The sequence below is a fragment of the Poecilia formosa genome, unplaced genomic scaffold (genome assembly GCF_000485575.1).
Source record: "Poecilia formosa unplaced genomic scaffold, Poecilia_formosa-5.1.2 Scaffold649, whole genome shotgun sequence".
NCBI lineage: Eukaryota > Metazoa > Chordata > Actinopteri > Cyprinodontiformes > Poeciliidae > Poecilia > Poecilia formosa.
This window is the reverse complement of record NW_006800588.1, coordinates 114539-139389: the sequence shown is the minus strand read 5'-3', so window position 1 is coordinate 139389 and position 24851 is coordinate 114539. Positions and strand designations below refer to the sequence as shown.

The 24851-nt window shown below is 41.3% G+C and overlaps 2 protein-coding genes across 6 annotated transcripts in view; one reads left to right on the top strand and one right to left on the bottom strand.

Annotated features, from left to right (window-relative positions):
• The window catches only part of mboat2b (membrane bound O-acyltransferase domain containing 2b), a 13756-nt gene extending 10014 nt beyond the window's left edge, over window positions 1–3742 (bottom strand). The window contains exon 1 of the mRNA XM_007542001.2: window positions 3367–3742. Within this exon, the coding sequence (XP_007542063.1) occupies window positions 3367–3456 (90 nt within the window). The 5' untranslated portion in view covers window positions 3457–3742. The remainder of the gene's footprint in view (window positions 1–3366) is intronic.
• A 720-nt stretch (window positions 3743–4462) lies between these two features.
• cep43 (centrosomal protein 43) lies at window positions 4463–16947 on the top strand. 5 transcript variants are annotated; one of them, XM_016666026.1, is made up of 21 exons: window positions 4463–4704; window positions 6075–6128; window positions 6204–6258; window positions 6537–6625; window positions 7311–7448; window positions 7527–7553; window positions 7778–7834; window positions 7917–7987; window positions 8076–8125; window positions 8440–8501; window positions 8727–8804; window positions 9471–9512; window positions 11852–12015; window positions 13173–13223; window positions 13473–13547; window positions 14790–14861; window positions 15323–15429; window positions 15776–15835; window positions 15932–15965; window positions 16596–16683; window positions 16774–16947. In XM_016666026.1, exons 1-21 carry the CDS (start codon window positions 4621–4623, stop codon window positions 16852–16854), a joined length of 1539 nt encoding a protein of 512 aa, XP_016521512.1. In that variant the 5' UTR covers window positions 4463–4620; the 3' UTR covers window positions 16855–16947. The 5 variants fall into 5 exon arrangements, with proteins under 5 accessions (XP_016521512.1, XP_016521514.1, XP_016521513.1 ...); XM_016666028.1 differs by lacking the exon at window positions 13473–13547 and having other exon boundaries at window positions 4465–4704; XM_016666027.1 differs by lacking the exon at window positions 9471–9512 and having other exon boundaries at window positions 4466–4704.
• Window positions 16948–24851: the final 7904 nt, after the last annotated feature.

The following is a 24851-nucleotide window of genomic DNA, read 5'->3' as shown; positions in this document are numbered from 1 at the left end:
CCAAATCTCACGTCCAGCTGCAGGTTTGTGTTTCTGCTGATGATGAGGAGCATCTCCATCCCATGTAGTCTTGTATTTCCAGAAAGTGATCTCACTGAGCATCTGATCTGTCTGTAATCTGAGACCAAGTGTCATAAATAATAGAAAGTGTGTAAACTGAGCGATTACTCATCCAACACTAAACTCCGACCAGCAGCGGCTGGACGGAGACATTCGGTCTGGAGAAACGAAGATCCTCTTTCCTTTCTTTAGGAAGTTTAAACTGGGAGAAAAGATCCGGAAGTAGAAATCTAATCACAGAGTATTTCTGTTTGATGGTCTGAAGCAACATGTCAGGGCGGAACGATATCAGCAGTAGGCGTGTCATAACGAGCAATAAATCAATAAATCAATTACTGACACGATAAATTAAAATGAGTTCAATAATTTCCATTAGCAAAGATAAAAGCTTCCAGTCTGGAGCTTTTGGCTCAGATAAAGGACAGTTATGTTTACAGAGACTTCATTTCATCTGTTGTTTCTGTTTCGTTTATTTATTTTGGATATTTAAAATGTTCCAGTTCCAGTGTTAAACATTTATTAGAATTTAAGGTTTATTGATCTTTGAGAATGAGTTCTTGCATTATTATACCATTACCATTAGGTTACTGGAAAACAGTCTAAAACAAAACCAAGTTTATCTCAGCACTTTGTGGTACTACTGTCATAATGAAAACAGTGACGATAGGAACTAATAAATACTTCATTTTTATGTGTGACTGAGAGCAAAACATTCCCATTTGTAATGTGTTTCTAAAAGAATCATGTAGAGATATTTGTATCACTAAGCTGCACATTGTAACTTTTATTTTCATATTTTTCATATGTATTGATGTTTTTATTTAACAAACAGTGAATAAAATAGGAAAACTAAGAATCCCAACAACAAGGAAAGTTTTAAACATCATTAATTGGAATTGATCATGACATTAATACATCAAAATGTAAAATAAATCCCCATTTCTAGTCATAAGGCAGAGCATCAAACCTGTGGTGGTCAGTAAGAGCTGAGGGACTGAAACCAAAAAACAACGTTGCAAATCAAACTTCAGTTCATCTGATCAACTTGTAAACATTTTCATGAAACATTTTTCATGAGTTTCTTCCCTGAATTATATTTCTAACAGGTGAGGCGGACAGATCTTGGTTGGCCATCTGGACGTCCAGGTCTCGGTATCACCACCTAGAGACCTTCTGACCTCCAGCAGCAGCACCGACCACCTGATCCACCTGCATCCAGACAGCTGGCTCTCAGCCAATCAGAGCGCAGCGTCGTCTACCTGTTACACGCCGAGTATCACCTGTTAGTCTGGAGGCTCAAAGCTCTTCAGGAAGTTTTTATCTTCTGTCAGTGTGTTGATGTTTCTCAGCTTTAACAGAATATTAACCTTTGACCTTTAGCTTAGCACATTCAGACTCAACATTACCACATAGTCAATCTGCTAATCCATAAATGACTTTTTCTTGACATTTTATCACCATAACAACAGAAATATTTTTGCTCTCCTATATTTTGAATCAAATTAATTTATAATTTGAGACAAAAATAACCAATAATGATTTCATAACTTGAAGGTTGAGTCTTTGGCATCGTTTTTCAGGAAGTTTGACCTTCAATGCTTTGATGAGTTTATTTCATTTGGGAGAGTTTTTAAATATGAATACTTGCTAATGATAAGCCAGTGGCATCTGAATTTCTTCAGCCTACTTCATGCTGTCATGCAGGTCCTATTAGAGTGACTTTGTGATGAAGACGTATTTAGAACTGTCCCTAATTCATCAACTTTGATAAAACAAACAAAAAGAACCCTAGTTTCCATCTGAATAAACATAATCCCAGAGCATGATACTACCACTACCATGGTTTTACTAATGTCACTGCGTTGTTTTTGTCCCTAAAGGACCCAAACGTTCAGATTTATGTCCCAGACACATTCTCCAATGACAATCAGGGGGATTTTCGGCAGGTTTGAATGTTTCCCATCAGAGGAGAATCCATGGAGACAACAGCAGATTATTGACACCCAACACAGCCAGAAATTACTGCAGCTTTTCAGCATTACCACAAGGCTCCTAGCAGCCTCTCTGTTCAGTTTCTACACACAGTGGACCACGCCTGTTCAGGGGTTTTTCTCCATATTGTTCGTAAATCAGTTCTAAAACAAAACAAAGGAAAATGCTCAGTGGAGAGCTGAGATGCCTAGCTTAGATGCTAACTGCTAGTGACTGGTGTTTACAAAGCAGCCAATCCAGAAGCCCTATTCTTTTCCTTGGGTGCTGATTGGCCTGACCAGCAGAAATAAGGAAGACTGTGGATGCTAGTTTCTGTGGTAGCACTAATGCTGTTTACACTGAGTGTATTGATGCACATTAAGGTATTTTTACTGTTTGAACTGTAAAAATAAGCAGTTAGAGGCATTTTAGAGGAGGTCTCAACTATTTGTGGATTCTAGCTATTTGGAACAGTTGTACTAAAAAATCCCTGCAAATTCCAGGCTGATTAAACTGTCTTTAACCTTCTCCTGACTGGTACCTTGGATCTGATCCTTTGTAAACTCTCTACAAACGATAGCTTTACTAAATTATCCTACCAGGACATCTGAACTTTATTTATTGTTAATTATAATTCATATGAGTGTGTCTCAAACAAAATGGTGTGCAGCAGTTTGTTAATCCGTTAATAGTTTCTCCCTGTGCTTGTTTCAGCTGAATTCTGGGTATTTTATGACACATTAAAGGCGGAAAATGTTGGAAAATTAGAGATTAACTGTAAATAGACCCCATATGTAAATGATATATACCTGAATTTGGGAACCAGAGGAGGATATCTGAACAAGTCAACACTAGTTCCTGCTGGTCTGGGGCTCCACAGTTGGAGGAATGATTGAATCACCTGATAACTGATTCTGTTATTGATGAGCCCTTCATCCTGGTTGGACTCTAAGCTCCTCCTCATCGTTTTATTTGGTATAAATGATCTGGATTTGCAGATGTTTTGGTGGTTGGAGCCTCTGCTCTGCTCCATAAACCTGCTGCAGACCCAGGCTCATAGATCCCTGTTTATTTCCACCACAAAGAGGCGCATCTTCTGCTCAGACCTGATCATTGTTACAAAACACATTCTCCTCCCACAGCTGGACTCTGAGAGGCCTCCGTCCAGCCAGGACTCACCTACCGCCTCGCCGCCCTGTTCAGGCATCTTTTGTTCGGAAGAGGCGCCTGTTGGAGACACGATCCCCGCCTCGGAGCTGCGGCGCGGCGTCCGCCAGGCTCCGAGGCACGGCCCCCGGGATGATGCATGGAGAAAGAGCCCAGTCCGGGTCCTACCTGATCCAGCGGCAGGTTGGTCATCTCGCTGACCGGCTGCAGGAGGCTGGAGCCGGTGCAGGCCGTGGTTCGGGTGCTTTCGTCGGCCATGGCTCCGGCTGCGCTGCTTGGGGTTCCGGCTGCAGCAGCTCCGTGATCCACCGGGAGGCTGCTCTGTTAGTCTGCCTGAGCGTCGTCCTCTTCTTCCTGCTCCTCCTCCTCCTCACCCTGTCTGGCTGCTCCCCCTCCTCCCTCTGAGACCCTCTTTCTCCCTCGTCACCCAGATCTTTACTTTCTCCTCCATCTGTATCCCTCACACCTTCCCTTTTCACCCATCACCTCTCAGTATAAACTTATTCTATTATTTCTCCTGACTCAGTTACTGAAATACCAGAAATTACTGAGAAAAAAACATCAGCATTTATTTATTTATTTATTTATTTATTTATTTATTTATTTATTGTTTGTTTGTTTGTTTGCTTTAATTAAAATTTATGTATTTTTTATTTGAATAGTTTTTCTTAATGTTCTAATATTTTTTTTTATAATATTCTATTTTAATATTTTTCCGTATATGTCCATGTTATTATTTATAGCTTTTTTAAGCAGACCGAAAATTGCATATAAAACATAACGTGTTTCTAAAATTACTATCAAATTTTAATAATTATAGAGAAAAAAGATGGAAGGAAGGAAGGGAGGAAGGAAAGGAGGAAGGAAGGAACAAAGAATTGGAATGCAGTTTGTAAAACTATTTTTATGCCAAAAGAAACAAACAATGGTAATACAAAGAATGTTTTTATGGCCTATTTTTATTTGTCTTTAATTTTGTTTAACATTTTTTATTCTTATTTTACGTTTATTTTCTATTTAATCACATCTACAGTTATTAGTACATCCTATTTAGTTTATAGAATAACTTTTATATTTGAATATGTTTGTGATGAAGCTGGTGCACATTAATTAAAGTATTTTTATACTAAAAATGAAAAGAACAAAAAATAATTTTTCATTGTAATTATAATTTTCAAGTCAATTTAATTGGACGTTTAATTTGTTTAATTTATTATTTTTAATATCCATTTAATAACACTTAAAATTTCATAAACAACCTTTTGTATCCATTGTAAACAGGTTTGGTGGTAAAACGGGTATACACGGTATCGTCCAGCAGGTGGCGGTAAACACCGGAAGAAGCATCATCAGGAGCACTTCCGTATAGTTTGTTTTGGTCTGTTGTCCTGACAGCAGCGGCTAGCTTAGATCCAGGTGAACATGTCGGCTGCTGAAGATGATACCGAGCTGCGCGACCTGCTGATCCAGAACCTGGAGAACAGCGGAGTTCTCAACAAACTGAAGGTCAGAAATCAGAACCGGAAACAGAACCAAGAAGCCTCCGGTTAGCGGCTTCAGCTTAGCGGCTAGCATCGAGTTGCTAATCTACTGATGAGCCAGTTTAACCAGTTTAACTTTGAAGAAACAGTCTTAGCTACCTGTTGGTTAAAGCCGATGACTATATAGCAAATTTTATATTATTTTATTGTAGTATTTTACATAAAAACAGAAATAAGAATTTAATATTTCCAAAAATATGTAATTAACATAAGATATTTTAGTTATTTTGAGGTCAGACCGAACCAGCACTGGTAGAATGATTTATGCGACCCATTTAGTACAGCCTGACTTGGAACAGTTCATACTGAACAAGAACTAGTTATGAATTCAGTTCAGACAGGCTGAAATGAATTGATTCAACTCCATTAAATAATCCTATATTATCCCAAAGGAAATGAAGTGTTGTTACAGCTCATTAATATGAGTTATGTTGTCATAAATAAATATAATAATTAAAAAAAAAACTCCATTGCCTCGTTTCCACTAAGCGGTATGCTGAATCATAAACTTAAAGAGTTATGGATGGTGTTGCTGTGGGCAGAAAGGATCTCCAGTTGCAGTCAGTCATGCAACAAAGCTGAGGAGGCCTCTGACTGAAGATGGCTGCTGTATGACGGGACGGCAGTGACATGCTAACCGCTCCATATGCAGCAAGCTTACCACCTAAATATTTTAAACTTGGCTCACAGCCCCAACTTGAAGTAGTTCTTGTAAATTTATCATAATTTCTCTGAAATAACACATGTATATAGGTCATTATGTAATTTACAAATAAGCATATGAATTATGCCATTACTAAAATATGTTTTATTCTCTCTTCTAATACTTTCATCAGCAGCAGAGAACACATTGGCTGGTTGTAACATTTGGCAGAATTTATTTCTGTTTTGCCCTTTAAACTTTTAACCAAACCTACAGCTATGGAGAAGAACAGCCAAAAACTTAAAGCTGAATTTATCTTGAAGAAAATTACTCACTTATTGCACTTTTGTTTTTAATAAATCTACAGCTGTGATGTCAAAATGGATTCAGGCTGCCTTTACTTTATCTTAGCAGGAATTCATTGATCTGAACATTTGGGCCAATATTGATATTAATGTTGCTTTTTCAGCCGATGTTATACATTATTGTAGTTTTCCTACCATTTCAACGCTGTGAACAAATGACCAGATTGTGATGCTGCATCACTGTCACATGACCAACCTCCTGATGAAACACAAACAGCAGCAAAATGGAAACAATCACAAGTTGAAATCTAAATTATTAGGAAATTATCCTCTAGTTGTGTTACCAATGGTTATTTTCCAATAAAATGTGTGTGTTTTTCCTGACAGGCGGAGATGAGGGCAGCTGTTTTTCTGGCCATGGAGGACCAGGACAGACTGGAGGTGAGGCTTCTTGTGGTTTGATCCACAGTTTGTGTTTTTATCAGCTGATGTTCACCTTTGTCATGTTTCTCTCAGAACAAAACTCCCCTCATCAATGAAAACCTGAAGAAATGCCTCAACACTAAAGATGGTGAGTTCAGGGTCTCTCTGGAAAGCAGATTTATTTTCCCCTCAGGTAAAGATTTATCAGATTTTTAAGACAGTCTGGGCAGGAGGAAGGAAAATCTGAAGAAATTATGGATGGATCGTGTTTGCTGTTGCAGTTGTTGACCACCAGGAGGCACTGTTGCATCATCAGACAGCAGTTTGCTTCAGACCTTTAAGTTTCTGGATTATTTCTCAGATCTGTGTGATGAGCTGTTCTGCTGTGGTTCTGGTTCTGGTTCTGAACCCGTGTGTGTCCCCCAGGACACCTGGTGGCCAGTCTCATCATGGACTTCCTGCAGGTGTTCAACCTGGACTTCAGCCTCGCTGTGTTCCAGCCGGAGATCAACTTGGTGAGTCCTGCAGCGCTCCTGCAGGGTGCCGAAGCTGTTAGCGCGTCTTGCTAGCAGCTGCGACTCAGAGCGTCTCCTCTGTGGTCTGTGGTTGTGAACGCTGGATCCCACAGAGAACTCAGCCCGGTTCCTGCTGCCTGAAAATGAAACTCTGAGTCTGAACCAGCCAGCAGGAGAACTGCCTCACATGTGCAGAGTTTCACATCATTTCTAACTGGACTGACTGGGGATCAGTCTGGTTTTCCACACTACGTTTTAAAGAGGCAGTATTATGTGTTTTCCATGCACAAAATGCCATTTTGTAACACAATCAAGTAACTATGTTACCTTCAGTTGTTCTGAAAATGCTACATGCATGAAAAGTAACTTGAAATAACTTTTACTTAGATATTTAACGCCTTGAAATTGGGCCTGTGTCTCTTTAAAAACTCCTGCTCTGTCTGAAGCTCTGCCTCCTGGACGTCATCCCAACATGGCTCCTCTTTAACCCTTTAACGTTTTTCCAGCGTTGCTCTGAGCAGCAGCTCCGATAATGAGCTCAGCAGCTCCACCAGCTGTTTGCTAATTGCTGCTGGCTAGTCTGAAGGAGCTGAGTGGGCAGGAGCTGGGTCCATTCATTCTGACTGATCTGAACCTGGAGGGGTTTCTTGTGGTTTTAAGTGTTTGACCTTTGACCCCTCTGCAGCTGAACGGTCTGGACAGCCGGGACCTGGTCTGCAGGGAGCTGGGCGTGTCAGATTCGGAGCTGAACCAGAACGCCCCGGTTCTCCTGGAGCTGGTCCGCAGGGCCCGGCGGAGCAGCGATCTGCCCATCCGCTCTGAGGTGAGATCCGGTCCGGGTTCTGATCCGACCCGATGCAGCGAAGACTCACCTGACTCATGTCTCTGTTTGTGTTGTCAGGGAGACAGGAGTGGACACGTCGTCAAGGTGAGCTGAAGGTCGGATTCTGTGATTCAGAACCAAATCGAATCATTTGGGCCCAAAGGAAGTAATCTGTTCTAGATCCTAAAGAAACAAAGAAGGTTCTGGAAACCAATCAGAGAAAAGATTAAGATATAGATGATTATAAATTAATGGCGTTCTGTGAAGTTTAACATTTAAATAAAAGTTAAATGTTCTTGTTCCATCGGCTCCTTTTGTTTCCTCGGCAGGATCTCTCTCAGAAACAGATCAGTCACGCTCGGAAGACGTTTGACTCTCACGATAAGGTCAGTGCCCCAGTTTAACGTCGGCTTTTTACGACCAATCGCTGACGGCGGTCTCACCTGCACTCTGTGCTGCCACCTGCAGGATCAGAGCGGCTCAGTCAGGAAGGAAGACCTGAAGTTGGTCTTCACAGATCTGCTGCCCAGCCTCAACAAGTAGGATCCATGTCCTAACTGGTTTCACTGGTCAGATTCCAGTCAGCGAGCCGCTAATCTGATGGCTCATCTGTGTTCCCTGTTGCAGGAGCATGCTGGAGAGGTTCGTCGACGAAGAGCTCAGAGCTGCAGACAGCAGTGAGTCTTTGTTTTCAAGCAGAAGCTAATGCTAAAGTGTTGGTTACACCAACATGATAATTAGCAGAAGCTAATGCTAAAGTGTTGGTTACACCAACATGATAATTAGCAGAAGCTAATGCTAAAGTGTTGGTTACACCAACATGATGCTCAGAGGAAGCTAATGCTAAAGCGCTACACCAACATGATAATTAGCAGAAGCTAATGCTAAAGCGCTAAATTCAGCCATGTTGATAGTTACCCCACATCAGTGACATGTGTCACATGTGGTATTGTTATAAAGTAACATATTATTGTTGTTCTGTTTTCTGCAGAGGTCGACTTCCAGTCCTTCCTGTCAACATACAAAAGTCTCTTCGATCAGTGCAGGAGTGTGGTGAGAGGCTCACTCATCTGAAGGATTTTCCTCAGTTCTTTCACTCGGGAGCCTCGTTTGGATTAAATCCAAACTATTTCTGCTCCTCATAAAAAGTTTTCTAAAAAGGAATCTAATCTAATGGACTCAGTTTTAGATGAAATGGGGAAAATCTGGTGGAAGTGTTTGCATCTTGTGGCTGCTCCAGGAAACCCAAACCGATCCGTTTGTCTGAACTGCTTGCAGGTCGTTTCGGACTCAGACGAGAGTCGGCATCAGACCCAGACTGCTGAAGACAAACCGGGCTCTCTGCCTGTCAGTAAGGTACAGAGCTCAAGTTTTATTTTTCCCTACAAGAATTCCCTCAGAGAAATGAACTGGTGTCCTGGGAATCAGAGAAAAATCAGAGAAAACAGAAAACATGGATTACAAGCTGGAAAAATCTGCTTCTGTGATGTGCGACCAAAATATAGGAAAACTTGGGACAGTATGGGAAATCCAAAAAATAGAGGCTTTTTTCTGCACTTCTGAAGTGAATCATTACTGAATGTGTATTATAAAGTGTATTATATTATTGGTTGGTGATGAATAATGGTGGTTGATGCTGTTGGATATCCAGGTCAGGCTGCTCTCTGCAGGGTTAAAGTCTAGAAAAATGTGACGCTTTCAAGGTTTGAATTAACATTTAAAATAAAACTTTTCACCTGTTTCTTCCTCCTTTTGTTCGTTTTGACATGAAATATGTGCAGGAACTCGCCTTATTTGACTGAAAGGAGACAAAGTCTCCAGTATTTTTGTCGTAAAATTTCATTCTTTTGATCCTTCGTAGTTCCAGTACTCTCCCAAGTTTTGGTTTTTATTCAGTAGAACAGTTTTATTTAGAAATGATTCTAGACTTTAGGTCGATAAATCAGCCCGCTGTTGGTCTCTGCGTGAGGCGCCCAGCATCCAGTCTGTCGGTCTGATGGCTGCTGTCCGTGTTGTGCACAGATCCCCAGGTTCAAAGGTCAGAGGAGCCAGACAGCAGCGAAGGTAAAAACAAGAGGGCAGCACTAACACCATCACTATGAACAGCACCTGAGCTCGCTAACCGGATCCCTGCTGCATCTAACTCACCATCACATCCACCGCCTCGTTTCCACTGCAGATCATCAAATAAGGCACCGAACCGCTCAGTGGAAACGAGGCGCGCGTTTCTTCACCGTCTTCACCGAGTGGCACAGACGGGTTTACTACAGAGCTGCTCTCATCCTGCTCTGCTCAGCTGTTTGTGTCCAAAGGTTCTGGTTAAATTGACTGGAAGAAGCTTCAGATTATTTTTCTGATCAAATCTCAGGCAGAAACAACATTTAACCGTAATCTGAACAGAGATTATATATATAAATGCATATTTTAAGAGTTTAGACACCAAATATTCATTAACCTGCATTAATGTGCACACTGGGAACCAGCTTAGTGCTACAGCAGAAGCTAATATCTAAAGTTTCTTACTTCTGCTCCTGCAGTTACAGCCAATCAGAGGTAAGACAAATACCTGGCGCCCCTGGTATGGCTGCTTTGCTAACGGCAGGTTTTTCAGGTTCCTGAGCTGCATTTTCTATTGAGTGTTGTAGATATACGCTAAAAAAAATCCAGAAATACAGAACCCTGAGTAGGAGCAGGTCCTCTGAACTGGACCTCAGTATTCATTTGAATTGGATTGTCCAAAACAAAAAAGAAAAAATGATAAAAACATCTGAGATGAACCAATTTCTAGACCATTTAACGGCAGAAAAATGTATTTCATGATTAATTCACACATCTAACAGTAATCAGCTGCATTTTTTAAAGGTTTGAGCTGAAGCTGGATCAGAACCGTGTTGTTTCAGGTTCTGCTGATGCAGAGAAAGCACTGATGCTCTGTAGCAAACCTTCTCATGTTGGGTTTCAGTCCTTGGCACCATTCTTTATGTAGGAACTCATTCTGTGTTTTAGACTTCTGGTTAGAAACTGTTGACGGTTCTGAACGGTTCTTAGAAATAACCCAGTTTTCCTTCACTGCCTGCTGATCTGCTTCCATCTTTATTATTTGCTCTTTTTTCCATGTCTGTAGCTACAGTTCAACCTGCGACTCTCTCACACTTGGTGGTTTTTGTAAATGTTTTAATGTTTGGAGGTTTTAGAGCAACGTATAGTTGCTGCTACAAAGCCCAATGAAACCCATCCAACACTGGAGTAATTGTTAATATTAATAATTACACCTGTAATGTTGTTGTTCAGGCCAGCACATAAAAACAGAGCACCAACTTTAAAAATACCAATCCAGCCATCAAACCAGAAGGGAAAGTTTGGGAGGTTGATTATGAACCTACGACACTCAAATGAATGGAAAACCTCTGAATCCCGGACAGGCCCCCATTTTTAATTTCTACATTAATAAAACCAACAACACAGTCTTCGGTTTCTGCATTGATCTAATGCTGGCATTAAATTTACTCAAGATCAACAAATCCCTGCATTTCTTCACATTAACGCGTAATTATGAGTTGATTATTAATTTTCTGCAAAAACTGTGAAAAATATTGGCTTCATGTGATTGATGGCTCCCTCCTGCACCATGCTGTATTTCTTACTCTTACAACTCTGCTATTAACAAAAATTGAGCTGTTCAGTCTGCCTGTTACCTTTGGAAAATGATTTAATTTGGACAAAATGTTGCACAAATCCTTTCAAATGTTTCAAGTACCACTACAAAATCAGTCAGTTTGACTCCAAAAACAGTTTAGATCCCGGACAGGCCCCCAATTTAAACCTCTCTGAAAACAAGCAGCAACATAAACGGTGGAAAGCGAGCAGTCGTCTCAGTTCAGGGTCAGTTTGATTCTACGCTGCTTCGTACACTTTGCTAATTTATCACCAAACGTGTTTGTAACAAACCGCATCATAACTCCAGCGTCTCTATTTATTTCGGTTATAAGTCAAGAGATTTAAGGAAACAAATAAGTACAAACATGCAAATTTTTCTGAAGGCTTTACATCAACATCCTACTTTTACTTTACTTAGTGGTTCTGATTCCTGTTAGATCAAATCCAAGTCAAAGCCTCTCTTGGTGATTACCAGTTGATCAGTAGGAAACATGTTTTCTCTGAAAACGGAGGCGTAACAGAAAGAAGTTGGACAACCAGTGGAAATAGTTTCAGCTGATTTGTCGTCACACAAAAAAAGCCGTTGCTGATGAAACAAAACGACTGGCATGAGGGAGAAGCTTCAGAAACTATTTCCTTTTGCAGCATCAGCCTCTGTTTCATCCGAGGAGGTTCCTGGAACCGTTTGTGACCAGCGTTGCCTCAGCTTGTTGCTCAGCTGTGTGGAAACTCTGTTTGTTGGCCAGGACTTGGAGCAGGTCCTCTCCCTGCCCAAACGGTACCAGCAGGAGCAGCCGACAGCTGGGAGCGCGGCGCATCTGGACCTGGAGCTGGACGGAGACGTGGACCATGACGAAGGAGACTCCTTCTTCGACGACCCGCTGCCCAAACCGCTCAAGACTTACGGCTGGTGAGAAAAACGCCTTCGGGTTGGAGGAAACCGGCTGCAGACCGGAGAGCAGCAGGGAGAAAACCTTCATAATCTCATATTTAATCATCTGCAGCGCAAATGTTTCATCAGCTGCAGTTAGAAATTAGGAATAAATGACAACGAACCTGCAGCCTGACAACCAGCTACGCAAAAACAATCATGCTTTTAGAAATTGTTTGCAAATTTTGTTTTGTAAGAAAAAATAATAATGGATCCTGAATTTAAAAAGAAAGCAGAAGGTTGTGTTCTTTGGTTGCTTTTGTTTTTTGAATAACTATAAAATGTTTTTTTATTTTGTGGAAAAAATAAAATACCTCCCCACACAACAGTCCCATAAAAATAATGAACTAAATAAATATTGCTTTGAAATAATAAATATATTTTTTAATAAACTTCAGGATTGATGCTTTAAACGATTTGTTGTCGAGCTATTAAAGAAAAAACAGAAGTGATTATGAGACACTGGAGTTTTATTCAGTATGCATCAAATGTTTATTTTTATTTCATTTTGCATCTAGAATATATTTTCAAACAGTAAATTATCTTTTCTACTTGTTACACAGTGGCACAGTGGTAGAGCTGTTGCCTTGCAGTAAGAAGGTCCTGGGTTCGATTCCCGGTCCTTCTGCATGGAGTTTGCATGTTCTCCCTGTGCATGGTGGGTTTCCTCCGGTTTCCTCCCACAGCCCAAAAACATGTTTGTTGTTTGTCCTGCGACAGATGGAAACCTGTCCAGGTGACCCTGGAACGTTAGCTGGAGGCAGCAGCACCTTCTGACCCACTAAGGGACAAGGGTGTAAAGAAAGTGGATGGATGCTTGTTAAATATCTGGAATAAAAGTACTCTGGATTTTTGTTCCAGAATATTTTGAAATGAATATTTAACAAATTTCAAGCGAATTTGTTTTTAAATGTCTGTAAACTTTCTGTGAAATTTGAAACCATTGAATTTAAATTTCTCATATTTTTGGAGCTGATTCAGTTCTGGATTTTTCATGTTTGGACTCGTAGATAAATCAATAAAAATAATCTGAAATGTTCTGTTTTCATCCGCCTGTCGATCAGGTTTTAGTGTTAAAACCATCTGAACGTCTTTGTCTCTCTGGTGTTTCGTTTCTCTTCCTGCTGCTTCGGAAGCTCTCCGATCGGAGAAAAGGAGTCGTCAGAGAGGACAAACAGTCCCAAGGAGTGAGTAACAAAACCCGAGTCAGAGGAGGGGAAAATCAGGAGGTCAAAGGTCATTTAGGAGAAGAAGGAAGAAAGTATTCCTTATTCGGCACATTCCTTTGAGTCTCAGTCAGAAACTTGAGTCTGGGATTTTCTTCCTCCTCTCCGTCGTCTCGGTGAACTCTCACCTGTCCACATCCTCACTCTGCTTTCCCTTTGACCTGTCTCTGAAGCGTCTCTGTCCCTGTCCTGCTTTATCCCGTCCTGTAGCGTTGTCCCGCTGAGAGAGGAGGGTCTGTGTGGGCCGCCCGTCTCCCTGATGAGACGAGGCCGAAGCCTCAGCGAGTGAGTGTGCATGCTCCGTCCAACCAGACGAGCCTCGTTAACGCTAACGAGCCCACCGCATCTAAATCGTATCAGAAACCCGATTCAACTCGCCTCCTGCAGCGAGGCGTTCACAGACCTCAGGAGATGAAGACTGCAGGATTCAGGAGGGATTCAGGAAGCACGAGAAAACTTTCCACAAGCTCTTAGAGAAAGGAAGCAGAATCAGCTGGACATGTGATGATTGACATCATATAAAAATCGAACATCTGATTCGGCTGTCGCAGCCAAAAGCTTTAGTGGTAAACAGAAACAGACTGCTTGATGTCAGACCTGACAAGATAACACATTTTACTTAACAATAAATTGTCCCAGAAGTTATTGTGATAAACGATAATATTATGGTTTTGAAATCATTTTCGAGTCATATAATGATAAGAGCGTAAAAATCCAGAAACACATTCTGGAAGATCGATAAACTTTAGATCCTGAACTGGAAGTGGAGGACACGTTAAATATCAAAATAAATAAAACAACACATAAATGAATTATGAAGTCTCTTCCTCTCAGCTCCTTCAGACTAGCCAGGAGCAATTAGCAAACACCTAGTGAACCTGTGGTGCTCGTTATGGAAACATTCAGTTGTGAATTTGTTGTTGTTTTTTTCAACATTAGCAGAATGTAGACAAACGTTTGTGTATATTTCTAATGGAAACGCAGGCAGTGTTGGAAACGGTTGGAGTTTTCAATCAGCTGATTCCTCTGTGAATCTCCTCCTACTTGTCGAATTAAAACACCTGTAACTTTCAGATGAGGAGGTTTATGTCAGCTCAGAGCCTCTCAGGTGTTTTCTCAGGTGAGCTGGACCCGATGAATCCTGCAGCTCTCTCTGATTGGACAGATTTATTGCCGCCGGCCTGTTTGGTGTCTGTGCCACGCCTGCAGCAGGTCCCTGTGACCGCTGCGTCCCGTCCCATCATGTCTGCAGCATCATGACTCGCTGAGCCCGCATGGGGCCCCCGGGCGACCGGGGCCCAGTCAGTCTCTCCGCCGTGGGCTGCATGAAAGTTTAATGTGGGAGGAGAAGAGGGGGTCACTGAGGCGAGACGAACGGCGGAGCAGCTGAACGGTCGCCGTGGTCCGAGTCTCCGCGCCGGCTGTTTAACACCTCAGAGTGTGTGTGTGTGTGCGGGTGTGTGTGTGTGTGTGTGTGTGTTCTCTGACTCTCTCCTTACGTCCCTTCTCTTCCTCCTCCTGGTTCAGCCTGTCGGTCCTGGCTGCAGACCCAGAGCCCGAGCGAGGCGATCCCGTCTCGGATCTCGGCTCAGAGCTCAGGTGAGCTGCAGGTCGTCTGATTTACTTATTATCTAAAAGAGTCTAATTTTCTAAAGAATAATCTCCTTACAGGGGAACAAGCGATACCTCGCAGTCCAAAGTTTGATTCCAACTTCCTCCTGTAATCCAGTAATAATATTATTAATCCAACATGGTTTCCTTCAGGTGTGTCTGAAGTCAACAGGTAGCTGCGTCGCCTCTGTTAGCATGTCAGTGTGTCAAAGTCCTGTAACCTTTATTTAAACTTGACAACAACAACAACCTGCCTGAACAAACGGGTCAGAAACCCAAACCGGTCATTTCATCGAATGTTTAAGAAAATCTGGAACCATCTGGAAATCTGAATTGGGTTTATCTGTCCCCAGCTGAACATTCTGGGTTTGTTTTGGTTCTGGTTCCGGTTTGACTGAAGGAACCACATGGAGGCCGGAATGAACCGGGTTCTGTGTTCTGACCCACAGGAAGCCTGAGGCGTCTGGTACCAGAGGGAGTCCGGCGGGTTCTCTGTCTGAGGCGTCGAGGCCCGGAGCAGGAAGCATCGGGTCGGAACCGAGCCACAGCAGGAACGGTCAGCTTCACTCAGCCGACCCACAAGGAAGATGAACCTCTCCTTCTTTCTTTCTCTCTCTCTCTCTCTCTCTCTCTCTCTCTCTCTCTCTCTCTCTCTCTCTGTCTCTCTCTCTCTCCCTCCATCTTTGTATTAAATTATCATAATTTACAAAATCATGCAGAGTTGGCACTTTATGGACTTTTAGAGTAACTTTGCATTAAAAGTGTCATTATTTACGGAATGACATTCATGCCAACAGTCATAAACATTCAGACTTCTTCATGTTCATGACAGGGTGATGTCAGTCTTATGCACACCCCTTCAAATAATCAGTTTCTGAACATCAGGTCTTTTTCTTTCCTAGGGCTGAACGACTTCAAAGACAAATATTTTAAGTCTCCAAGAACCGGGTCTCTGCATTTGGGTCAGAACCATTTCATTTGCTTCATCCTTTTGCTTCCATTAGTTCCAGGAAGGAAACCGGGTCTAACGATCGGATTGAATTTTTTTGTCTCCACAGACGAAGACGTGGAATACGACGACGACTTCAACAGGTGAGGAGGCTGAGGCGTTCGGTCTGATGGGTTAGGGGTTTAGGGGTTTAGGGGTTTAGGGGTTTAGGGGTTAGGAGAAGAGCTGCAGGAACCCGGTGAAGTTTCCCTCCCACCTCCTGCAAGTCTAACAGGAGGTTAGACTTGCAGGAGTCTGTCAAACTTCAAAGTTTGACAGTTTGAAGTTACTGTCAAACTTCTGTGCAGCAAGAATTTCAGTTTTTGCTGTTATTATTTTAAATATTTGAATAAAAACGTTTCCAGAGGTCATCATGAATATCTTCAATGCAAAAGCAGCACAAACAACACAAACAAAACTGTTTGCTGCACAAACGTAGCTGAGCTGTTTGACACCCAGCGTGTTAGATTTCGTAAACGTAAGCGGGGGGGAAGGGGGGGGGTTTGACCTCTGATGACCTCTGGAAACTTTTATTGATATCTTTAAAATGATAGCGGCACAAACTAATTTTTTGCTGCTTAAACTAAAATGTTTGACACCAATTTAGTTTGAGGTGCCAACCTCACTCAGGTTTGACCCACAGCAGGAAAACAAATTAAATTCAGAAACACTTTATTGACCCAAAGGGAACGTAAACTCTGCAGCTTCAGCTTTAAGCCGGTTCTGTGTTTCAGCCATCGGTCGGACCTTTCCAACGGCGAGCTGAGCATCGGCGAGGAGATCGAGGAGGTTTCCATCGAGGGTCCGGAGACGAGCGACAAGGTTTAACCCTCTCCTGTCTGGTGTGAGCGTCTGATCTGAGGTCAGTTCCAGCTCTGAATGTCGCCTTCTGTCTGTCTGTCTGTTGCTCAGCTTGACGAAACCACGCAGGACCTGAGCGTCTCTCAGGTCAGTCAGAGTCACGGAGTCGACTACATGGAGGACGTGTCCTGAAGCTCCCATCATGCACCTCTTCCCCTCTGGATATTTAAATCTGTACAGTTTGTTTAAGCAATAAAAGGGTTTGTTTTACTGGCTTCACCTGGAGGGAAAGTTTCTGTTCCAGTTTCTGCCTGAAGGAAACTTTATGAGATCAAAGAAACGTACGGAAGGCCGTTAAGGACAAAATAATTAATATTAATATAAAGGTAATGCATTTATTGGTCTGTGGAATAAATGCTAAGATAAATAAGTTACACTAAGCAATAAGAAATATATGTGACATAAGGAAATACAAGAGATGTATTTCAAAATAAAAGTCATTCAGAAAATAATTTTTTACTTAAAGTAGCCAAAATCAATGAAGCATGCACAATAATATTTTTCTATAAAATATTAAATTAATTTTACTAAGTAAAAGCTCCTTGAATTAAATACGTGTGGGATTTCAAAATAAAAGTCATGCTATATAAATAATTAATGATCACTTTAATGATGACTAACATGATCATTTAATCATCAAATCAAGCCAAACGTTAATGTGCAATTACAAAATAAAAGCACTCCATAACAAATTACGTTTTCTAAGTGATATAATTTCATCAAATAAATTTGATAATGTGCATTTCAGATATAAAATAGCAAATAGCATCAATCAAGATGACCTAAAATAAAATAAAAATTCTTACAACATAAATAAAAAATGGATCTAAATTCACAGCAGTGACAAAACAGGCAAAACTGTTGGTCCCCTAATGGAGGTATGGTACTGTGGGGATGTCTGATTTAACGGCCTAGTCAAAGTCCAGACCTCAGAAAGTTCTACTAGAAGCTTCTGGATGTTGGATTTAAATAGAAAACATTGAACAATAAGTTCTGTTTTATTCTGAAACCACTCTGATGAAGAGACAGTTCCCGTCGCTGGTCTGTTGGCTGCTGGACGGTTTGCAGCTGCTGCATGTTTCATTAATCGCCCTCTGATGTTTACAGGCTGAACCAGAGATGAGATCGGACCTCTGAAAGCTCTTCAGATGAGTCAGAACCAGATGCTGCGCTGATAGATTATGTCTCAGCTGGCTTCGTTAAAAGCTCCTAAATGTTTCCAGAAGAGCCATAAATAAGACATCAGTTTCTGCGGCGAGTCGTAAATAAAGTGATGTAAGTTTAAATAAACGTGAAGCTTCGAGCTCAGCAGGAGGAAGCTGGAAGGACAAAGCAAAGATCACTTCTGCCGGGGCTGAAAGAGGAAGACTTCAGCTGCAGGCTACACACACACACACACACACACACACACACACCGTTTCCCTTTTATCAGCAGCAGGGTTCAGTGTGATGTTGAGCAGCAGCATCAGTCTCGCCACCGCTGCTCCCGAACATCAGCCCTACTTCTGTCCGCCGCAGAAAGGTGAGCTCTCAACATTTTCTCTACATGTTTTTTTCTTTAATCTGTTGAGTCTTAAAGTTTAAACTCAACATTTTAAAGCTTCACTTTAGACGTTTGTCTTCTTGCCTTATGCTTTGATGTGGAGTTCGGTAGAAACATTTGGGCTGCTTGCCTGAGGAAACGATCAGATTTGAGTCTCGTCTCTTATCTGAAGCTTCATGTTGTCGTTTGGATCATGATGTAACGTCTGTCGTCTCTCAGGTGACGCCAGGCGCCACACAGCTGCTCACTTTTATCTCTTTATCTCTAAAATCTTCATGATGTAGTCATGTTCATGTCTATTTAAAGCCGTTTCACCTTGGCAGACCACAGATGTTTATCAGTGAAACCGATGGTGTTGAACTCTGACTGTTCCTGTGTTAAAGCCTCAAACAGCAACTTCCAGATAGCTGTGTTGTGTTCTGTCTGTTAAACTGGGTCTGTAAGGCGGCTGGGTGGAAAAATATACGATTTATGCTTTATTTTTTTGAATTTTGTCTGAGGTTCATCTGAATCTAATCTATGAACAATAGCATTTATAAATGTTTGCGCTCAGAGCAGCTGTGTGAAGAGAAGAGCCGCAGTTTCCTGCATCGTTTTTCATTTTAGTTTTTTTAACACCTTCCTTTCTTATGTGGCAACTGCAGCTGCATAAAGTTAAACATGTTGATCATTTGCACAACTTTCACTTTGTTTTAATCATAAATCCACCAAATTCAGAACAAAATACCTGCTGGTCCTGCATTTTAGTCAGAATCTGTTTTTCCTGTTTGCTGTTGAGCAGCTTTTATTATCCTGCAGCTACATGTTTATTTGTTTAACCTGAGCTTTATGAGGAAATGTTTGACAAGTGGTTTACAGCCACCAGGTTGTTAACTTTGACTTAAAAATAAAAACAGTATAAAACGTGAGAGAAAGCAGTTTGACGTTTTCCCAGTTATAGAAACATTTCAGCTTTTATTTTAAACACAAAGGCAAGAAATGATTCTTACTGCTGCTGACACAACGCAGCATTAGGTATTAATGTATTTAATGATTCGTTATTGTGATTTTAGTTCTTGTGTATTTATTTTACATATTTTTGTTGATACAGACTTATTGTAATTATTATTGTTAAAGTTTTTATTGTTAATTTTTAAAATTATATTTACTTGCAAAGCATAGATCCTAATCACTAAATGTAGCTGTTGTTCCTTAAGACTTTCTGCTCTTTATTTAAGCTAACACCACATAACAAGCTGGTGAATTAGTCAGGCTCTCTGCTCCGGTAGCTGGTCTGTTAGCAGACATGCTAACATTAGCTGTGGTTTTAGTACAGCAGTATCTTAATGAGAGTGATGGGTGCTACTCTCTGGTTCCCATGATGTCTGTAAAGAGTTTTTTTTAGCTTTGGGAACCCAGAAGCCTAAAGGAAACCCGTTCACACGTTGACCCAAAGTAACGGAAATAGGAACCAAAATTCTCCCGGTCCTGACCGGCTTTAGTTTCTGCTGTGAAGAGAGAAGCTCTGAACCAGAGAAAAACAGGAAGGCATTGTCCTGTAACTCAATCACTGCTTGAACCGAGTCATTCACAGCTTTGGACATGATTCATGTTTCTGGATGGACCAGAACGAGAAGTCGGACGGGTTCTGCTGCACAAGCCGATCAAATGGACACAAATGAATGGATTCAGTTTTTAGACAAGAATGAATCTTTGAGACTAAATTCATAAATAAAGTTTTGTTATTACTGTGTGAACATGAAACTGGTCCAGTGATGCAGCATGAAATGAAAAAATGGACACCAGTCAGTTTGTGCAGGTTTTTCTATCAGTCATGTGTGACTGATGCAGTGTTACATCATCAAGGTTTAGATTTTACTCTGACCTGCAGATGAAGTGGCTTCAGACACGGAGGGACCTGAGTCAGTCATTTATTTCATTTTGAGTAAAATTCAGATTGTTAAAGAATCAAATTGTTACATCAGAGTAATTGATGAAGAATGTTATTACAGAGATTAAATGTTTTGGAAAAAGTAATGATGGGAATAACGACTCAAGTTTAATAAGAAAGTTGAGTGGAAAGAAAAAGTATTGATGAGCAGCCGGGATAATCAAAGGGTTGTTTCGAGTTTCGATGATGTTCATAGGAAGTGGAAAATGGAGGGAGAGCCGCACACAGACTTATTCAAGACATTGCATGTTAACAGGAAGTTGAGTGGAAGGAAAAAGTATGATAGAAATGAGACGAGCTGCTGTCGGGCCAACCTGGGCTTCCTGAGCAGCTCAGCAGAACTTCATGTTCCTGTGACTCTTTAACATAAATGATTTTAATGCTTGTTTCAATATTTTATCCAAGCAGTAAGAAAATCCATTTTAAAAGGAGAATTAAAGTTATTTTAAAAGGTGAAAGTTCCTCAAAAGCTTCAAGTTCCTGATCTGTACTTCTGCTCAATGGACAGACTTTTGTCTTCACCGACTTCTCAAATTTAAAATGCCGTTTTCAGCCACAAGAAGAACAAGCTGACCTCACGCTCTAAGCTGGGTCGACTTTTTCACGTTTAAGAGATGAAAACTGAACTTGAAGGTTTCATGATTTCCCAAAGTTTTCAGGATTTTAGTTCAACAGCTTCCTGTTCTTTTCTTCACAGCTGATTGATTAGATATCAGCCTTGTCAAAGATTGGAGCAATACAATGATAATAAATAATAATAATAAATAATAATTAATGTTAATTATTATCATTACCACAAAAATAATAATAATAGTAATATGTATTATTATTATGACATAAAAGAAATATTAATAATAGTAGTTATTGTTATTTTTAATTAATAAAAATACAAATAATTAAGGATAATGAAAATACTTTAATTAATAAAATTATTAACAATAGTAATTAAATATTATATATTATTTTTTAATACGTTAAAATAAAAATTATCATTATTATTATTATTATTATTATCATTATTATTATTGTTGTTATTATTATTATTATTATTATTATTGTTGTTGTTGTTGTTGTTATTATCTTAAATAGATACATGAATGGATGATTGGATCCATGGATTCTCAAAACAAGGTAACAAATATTGGAAACATGACATTTACTTTACTTTTTCTCAATAGTCCAGAATTGTTAACTTGCAACAAGCTGCTCTGTCTTGAGCAGTTAGGTGAAAGTAACTGCACTGAGATATTTGCAGTAGAAACCAGACAAAGCTCTTGGTAAGATTTAGAGTTTTTCAGTGTAACAAAGTGTGCAGCAGATGAAGTCATTGAAAGTCAAATATTACATCGTAAGGAACCGTTTTCTGTCGTGTCTGTCAGCTGATGTGGATGAACTCAGCTGGTTGTTATATTTATTTCCCATCTGAAGCACGTGAGAGAAGCAGCACAGGTCATGCACAAAAAAGAGAAACTGCACCTTTAATTTTGATAGAAGTAAATAAAAGAGGAAAGTAACAGAGGAAATACACGTGTGCTTTTATTTCTGTGCAGATCGTCTCATTGGCTTGAATTCAGCTGCATTGATGAAGAACAAACCAGTTCCATGAATTATTCTCATGTCTGTGCATTAATGAAATTTCCTCTTCAGAAGGTCACAGGGCTTTAAAAGCTGATGAACTCCTGGAATAAATCAGGAAATGTTCCTTATATTAGTAACTAAATAAGTCGACAATAAGATAACACCCTTCTTCTTTTCATGTTTTCATCTTCTGGTTTTTCCCCAGATGTGAAATTGTGAGAGTCTGTATTTACTCAGTTTTGTAATTTGTGGTTCTGATCTGTGCTGGGGAGGGAAAGAAACCACTCGTGAACTGGGTCACTCCGAGTCAGGCTGACCTCTTTTCTGCAAACTTCCTCCCAGCTCTGACACTTGTAAAAAACAAACTCGTCACACCTTCAGACCTTCTTCAGACCACAACTGGGACGCCCTTGTCTGATGCCTCCACGCTCTTTACCAGCAGAACCAACTTTTTCAAACGCCGAAGTTTCTGGGCACATTTCAGATCATTTAAATATCTAATGTCAGGGTTTTTGAACTTCTTCCATCACACTGAATAAAACTGGCAGAAAGTCAAATGAGAAACAATTTTTGTCACAGACTGGTAATGTGGAGGTGGAAAAGTGTGTCAGTGACAAATACCTGAAAGCACAGTTTTTATGAAGTCATGAGGCGTAGCTGCAGCAGGGACTCAATGGTATTGTACGTATTTCCTGTTGATTAGAACTTTATGATGAGAAAACTGCTGCTTCTGCTGTTAACAGGTATGACATTTGAACCAAAAACAGAGGAAGAAATCACAGGAAGTATCAGCGTCTGCACAGAAAGTTCTGCACTCATTTGATCACATAACCTATTTAACAATATTCTTTTGTAACCAAATATAATTTATTCAGGAAAATGCCAGAGGTTCAGTTTACAGTATTTCAGGTTGTACTGGTAATGAATCATAAAATCTCAGAAATGCAGATCGGACTCTGACTGGGGTCATACAAGGACCTAACAGCCTGTATCGAAGGGTCTGGTACCACACACTCCTGGAGTTCTCCCCACAGGGTTCCCCGAGGGACACGGTCAAACACCTTCTCTCAGTCCACAAAGCACATGTAGACCGGTTGGGTGAACTGCCACACACCCTCCAGGACCCTGCTGAGGGTGTAGAGCTGGGTCAGTGTTACATGAGCAGGACGAAAACCACGCTGCTCCTCCTGAAGCCGAGGTTCGACTATCCAATGGAGCCTCCTCTCCAGAACCGCTGAATAGCTCTTACCAGGGAGGCTTAAGAGTGTGACCCCTCTGTAGTGGGAACACATGCTATGGTGATCCTCCTTTTTGTAGAGGAGAACCACCATCCAGTTCTGCCAATCCAGAGGAACTGCCCTCAATGTCTGTGCAATATTGCATAGACAGCACAACCCCACAACATCCAGAGCCTTAAGGAACAGTAGACAAATCTCATCCACCCCTCGGACCTTGGCCCAAGAATCTTTTCATCCATCTCAGTGACCTTAGTACCAGAGATGAGAAAGCCCGACCTAAAGTCCCCAGGCACTGCTTCCTCAAAGGAAGACATGCTGGTGCGATCAAAGTATTCTGCCCACAAGAAAGTCTTTCTCCATGATCTCTCCGAACTCCTCCCATGGCCGGGTTTTTGCCCCAATGGCCACCCGAGTCACTGTTCTCCAGTGCCCCCTCCAAGGACTCTAAAAAGGGTGGGTAGTCTGAACGGTAGTCAGAACCCATCCTCCCACACATAGGTGGAGGGAGGCTACCATCTTGTTCACAAGGGTGAACACAGACGTACAGGCACCAGCACTTGGGGACAACTAGTATGCCCACTTCTGCTCGGTGCCTCACACCAGGGGCAACACCAGAGTGAAATCCAACCCCTCTCAAGGAGACTGGTTCGAGAGCCGTGTGTTGAGGTGAGACTGGCTATTTTCAACCTCTCAACCTCACACACCAGCCCAGGCTCCTTCCGAGAGCCAGCTTTTGTAGCCCAGGGTCAGACCGCCAATGTCCCCACCTTTAGCCACCACCCATCTCACGCTGCGCCTGACCCCTTTGGCCCCTCCTACAGTTGGTGAGCCCGTGGTTAGAAGACCCTTGTCAGGCTGTGCCCAGCCATGCTCCATGGGTGGAAGCCTGGCCACGAGATGCTTGTCAGCATGTCCCACCTCCAGACCTGGCTCCAGAGTGGGCCATTGCTTGTACTCATCATATGGGGTGTTTGGAGTGCACTTTGTCTGGTCCCTTAACTAGGACCTGTCTGCCTTAGGTGGCTCTACTAGGGGCATGAAGCCCCTGACAGTATGGCTCACGGGCTTCATTGAGTGTCCCAATGATATTCGGGATCACTGGATACACCCAAACCCCTCCACCATGGCACAATGGCAGTCCATTAAGGGGAACTTCAAAATGTTTCTCAGTCTTTCTTGCCTAATTAGATCACCAAAGCTTTGATACATGCAGAACATTTTGTCAGCTCTTCACTGACTTTCGGTCTATACTTACTTTGATTTTTAATTCATATCAACTGAAAATATATACACAGACTATAATTTAAAAAGAAATCTGTGACTATGTCAACGAGTAAAAACAGAACGATTTTACTCGTTGACACTTCTTCAGCTTGTGTTTAATGTTAACATTATTGCCACCTGCAAGTTTTTAATGACCGTTAAAGCATTTTGTTTGGAATCGCTGTTCTTTGTTGTCTTATTTTAATATATGAACAATAAACTTTCTCTTTACTTTTATTACAGTGAAACAAGATGAACCTCTCCAATGACTCCATTTCTCCAGCCTATGAATGTTATGATACCTACGGTGATTATGAACCGTGTTCTTTCAGTAACAACAACAGTGTGAACGTTGTGGTTGGTCCTTACATTCACTCCATCATCTGCATCCTGGGCTTGGTGGGGAACAGCCTGGTCATCCTCACCTATGCCCTCTACAAGAGAACCAAATCCATGACTGACGTCTACCTGCTCAATGTGGCCATCGCTGACCTGCTGTTCGTGCTGGCTCTACCTTTCATCGTCTACAACGAGCTGTACTCTTGGCCGATGGGGCAGGTGGCCTGTAAGCTGCTGC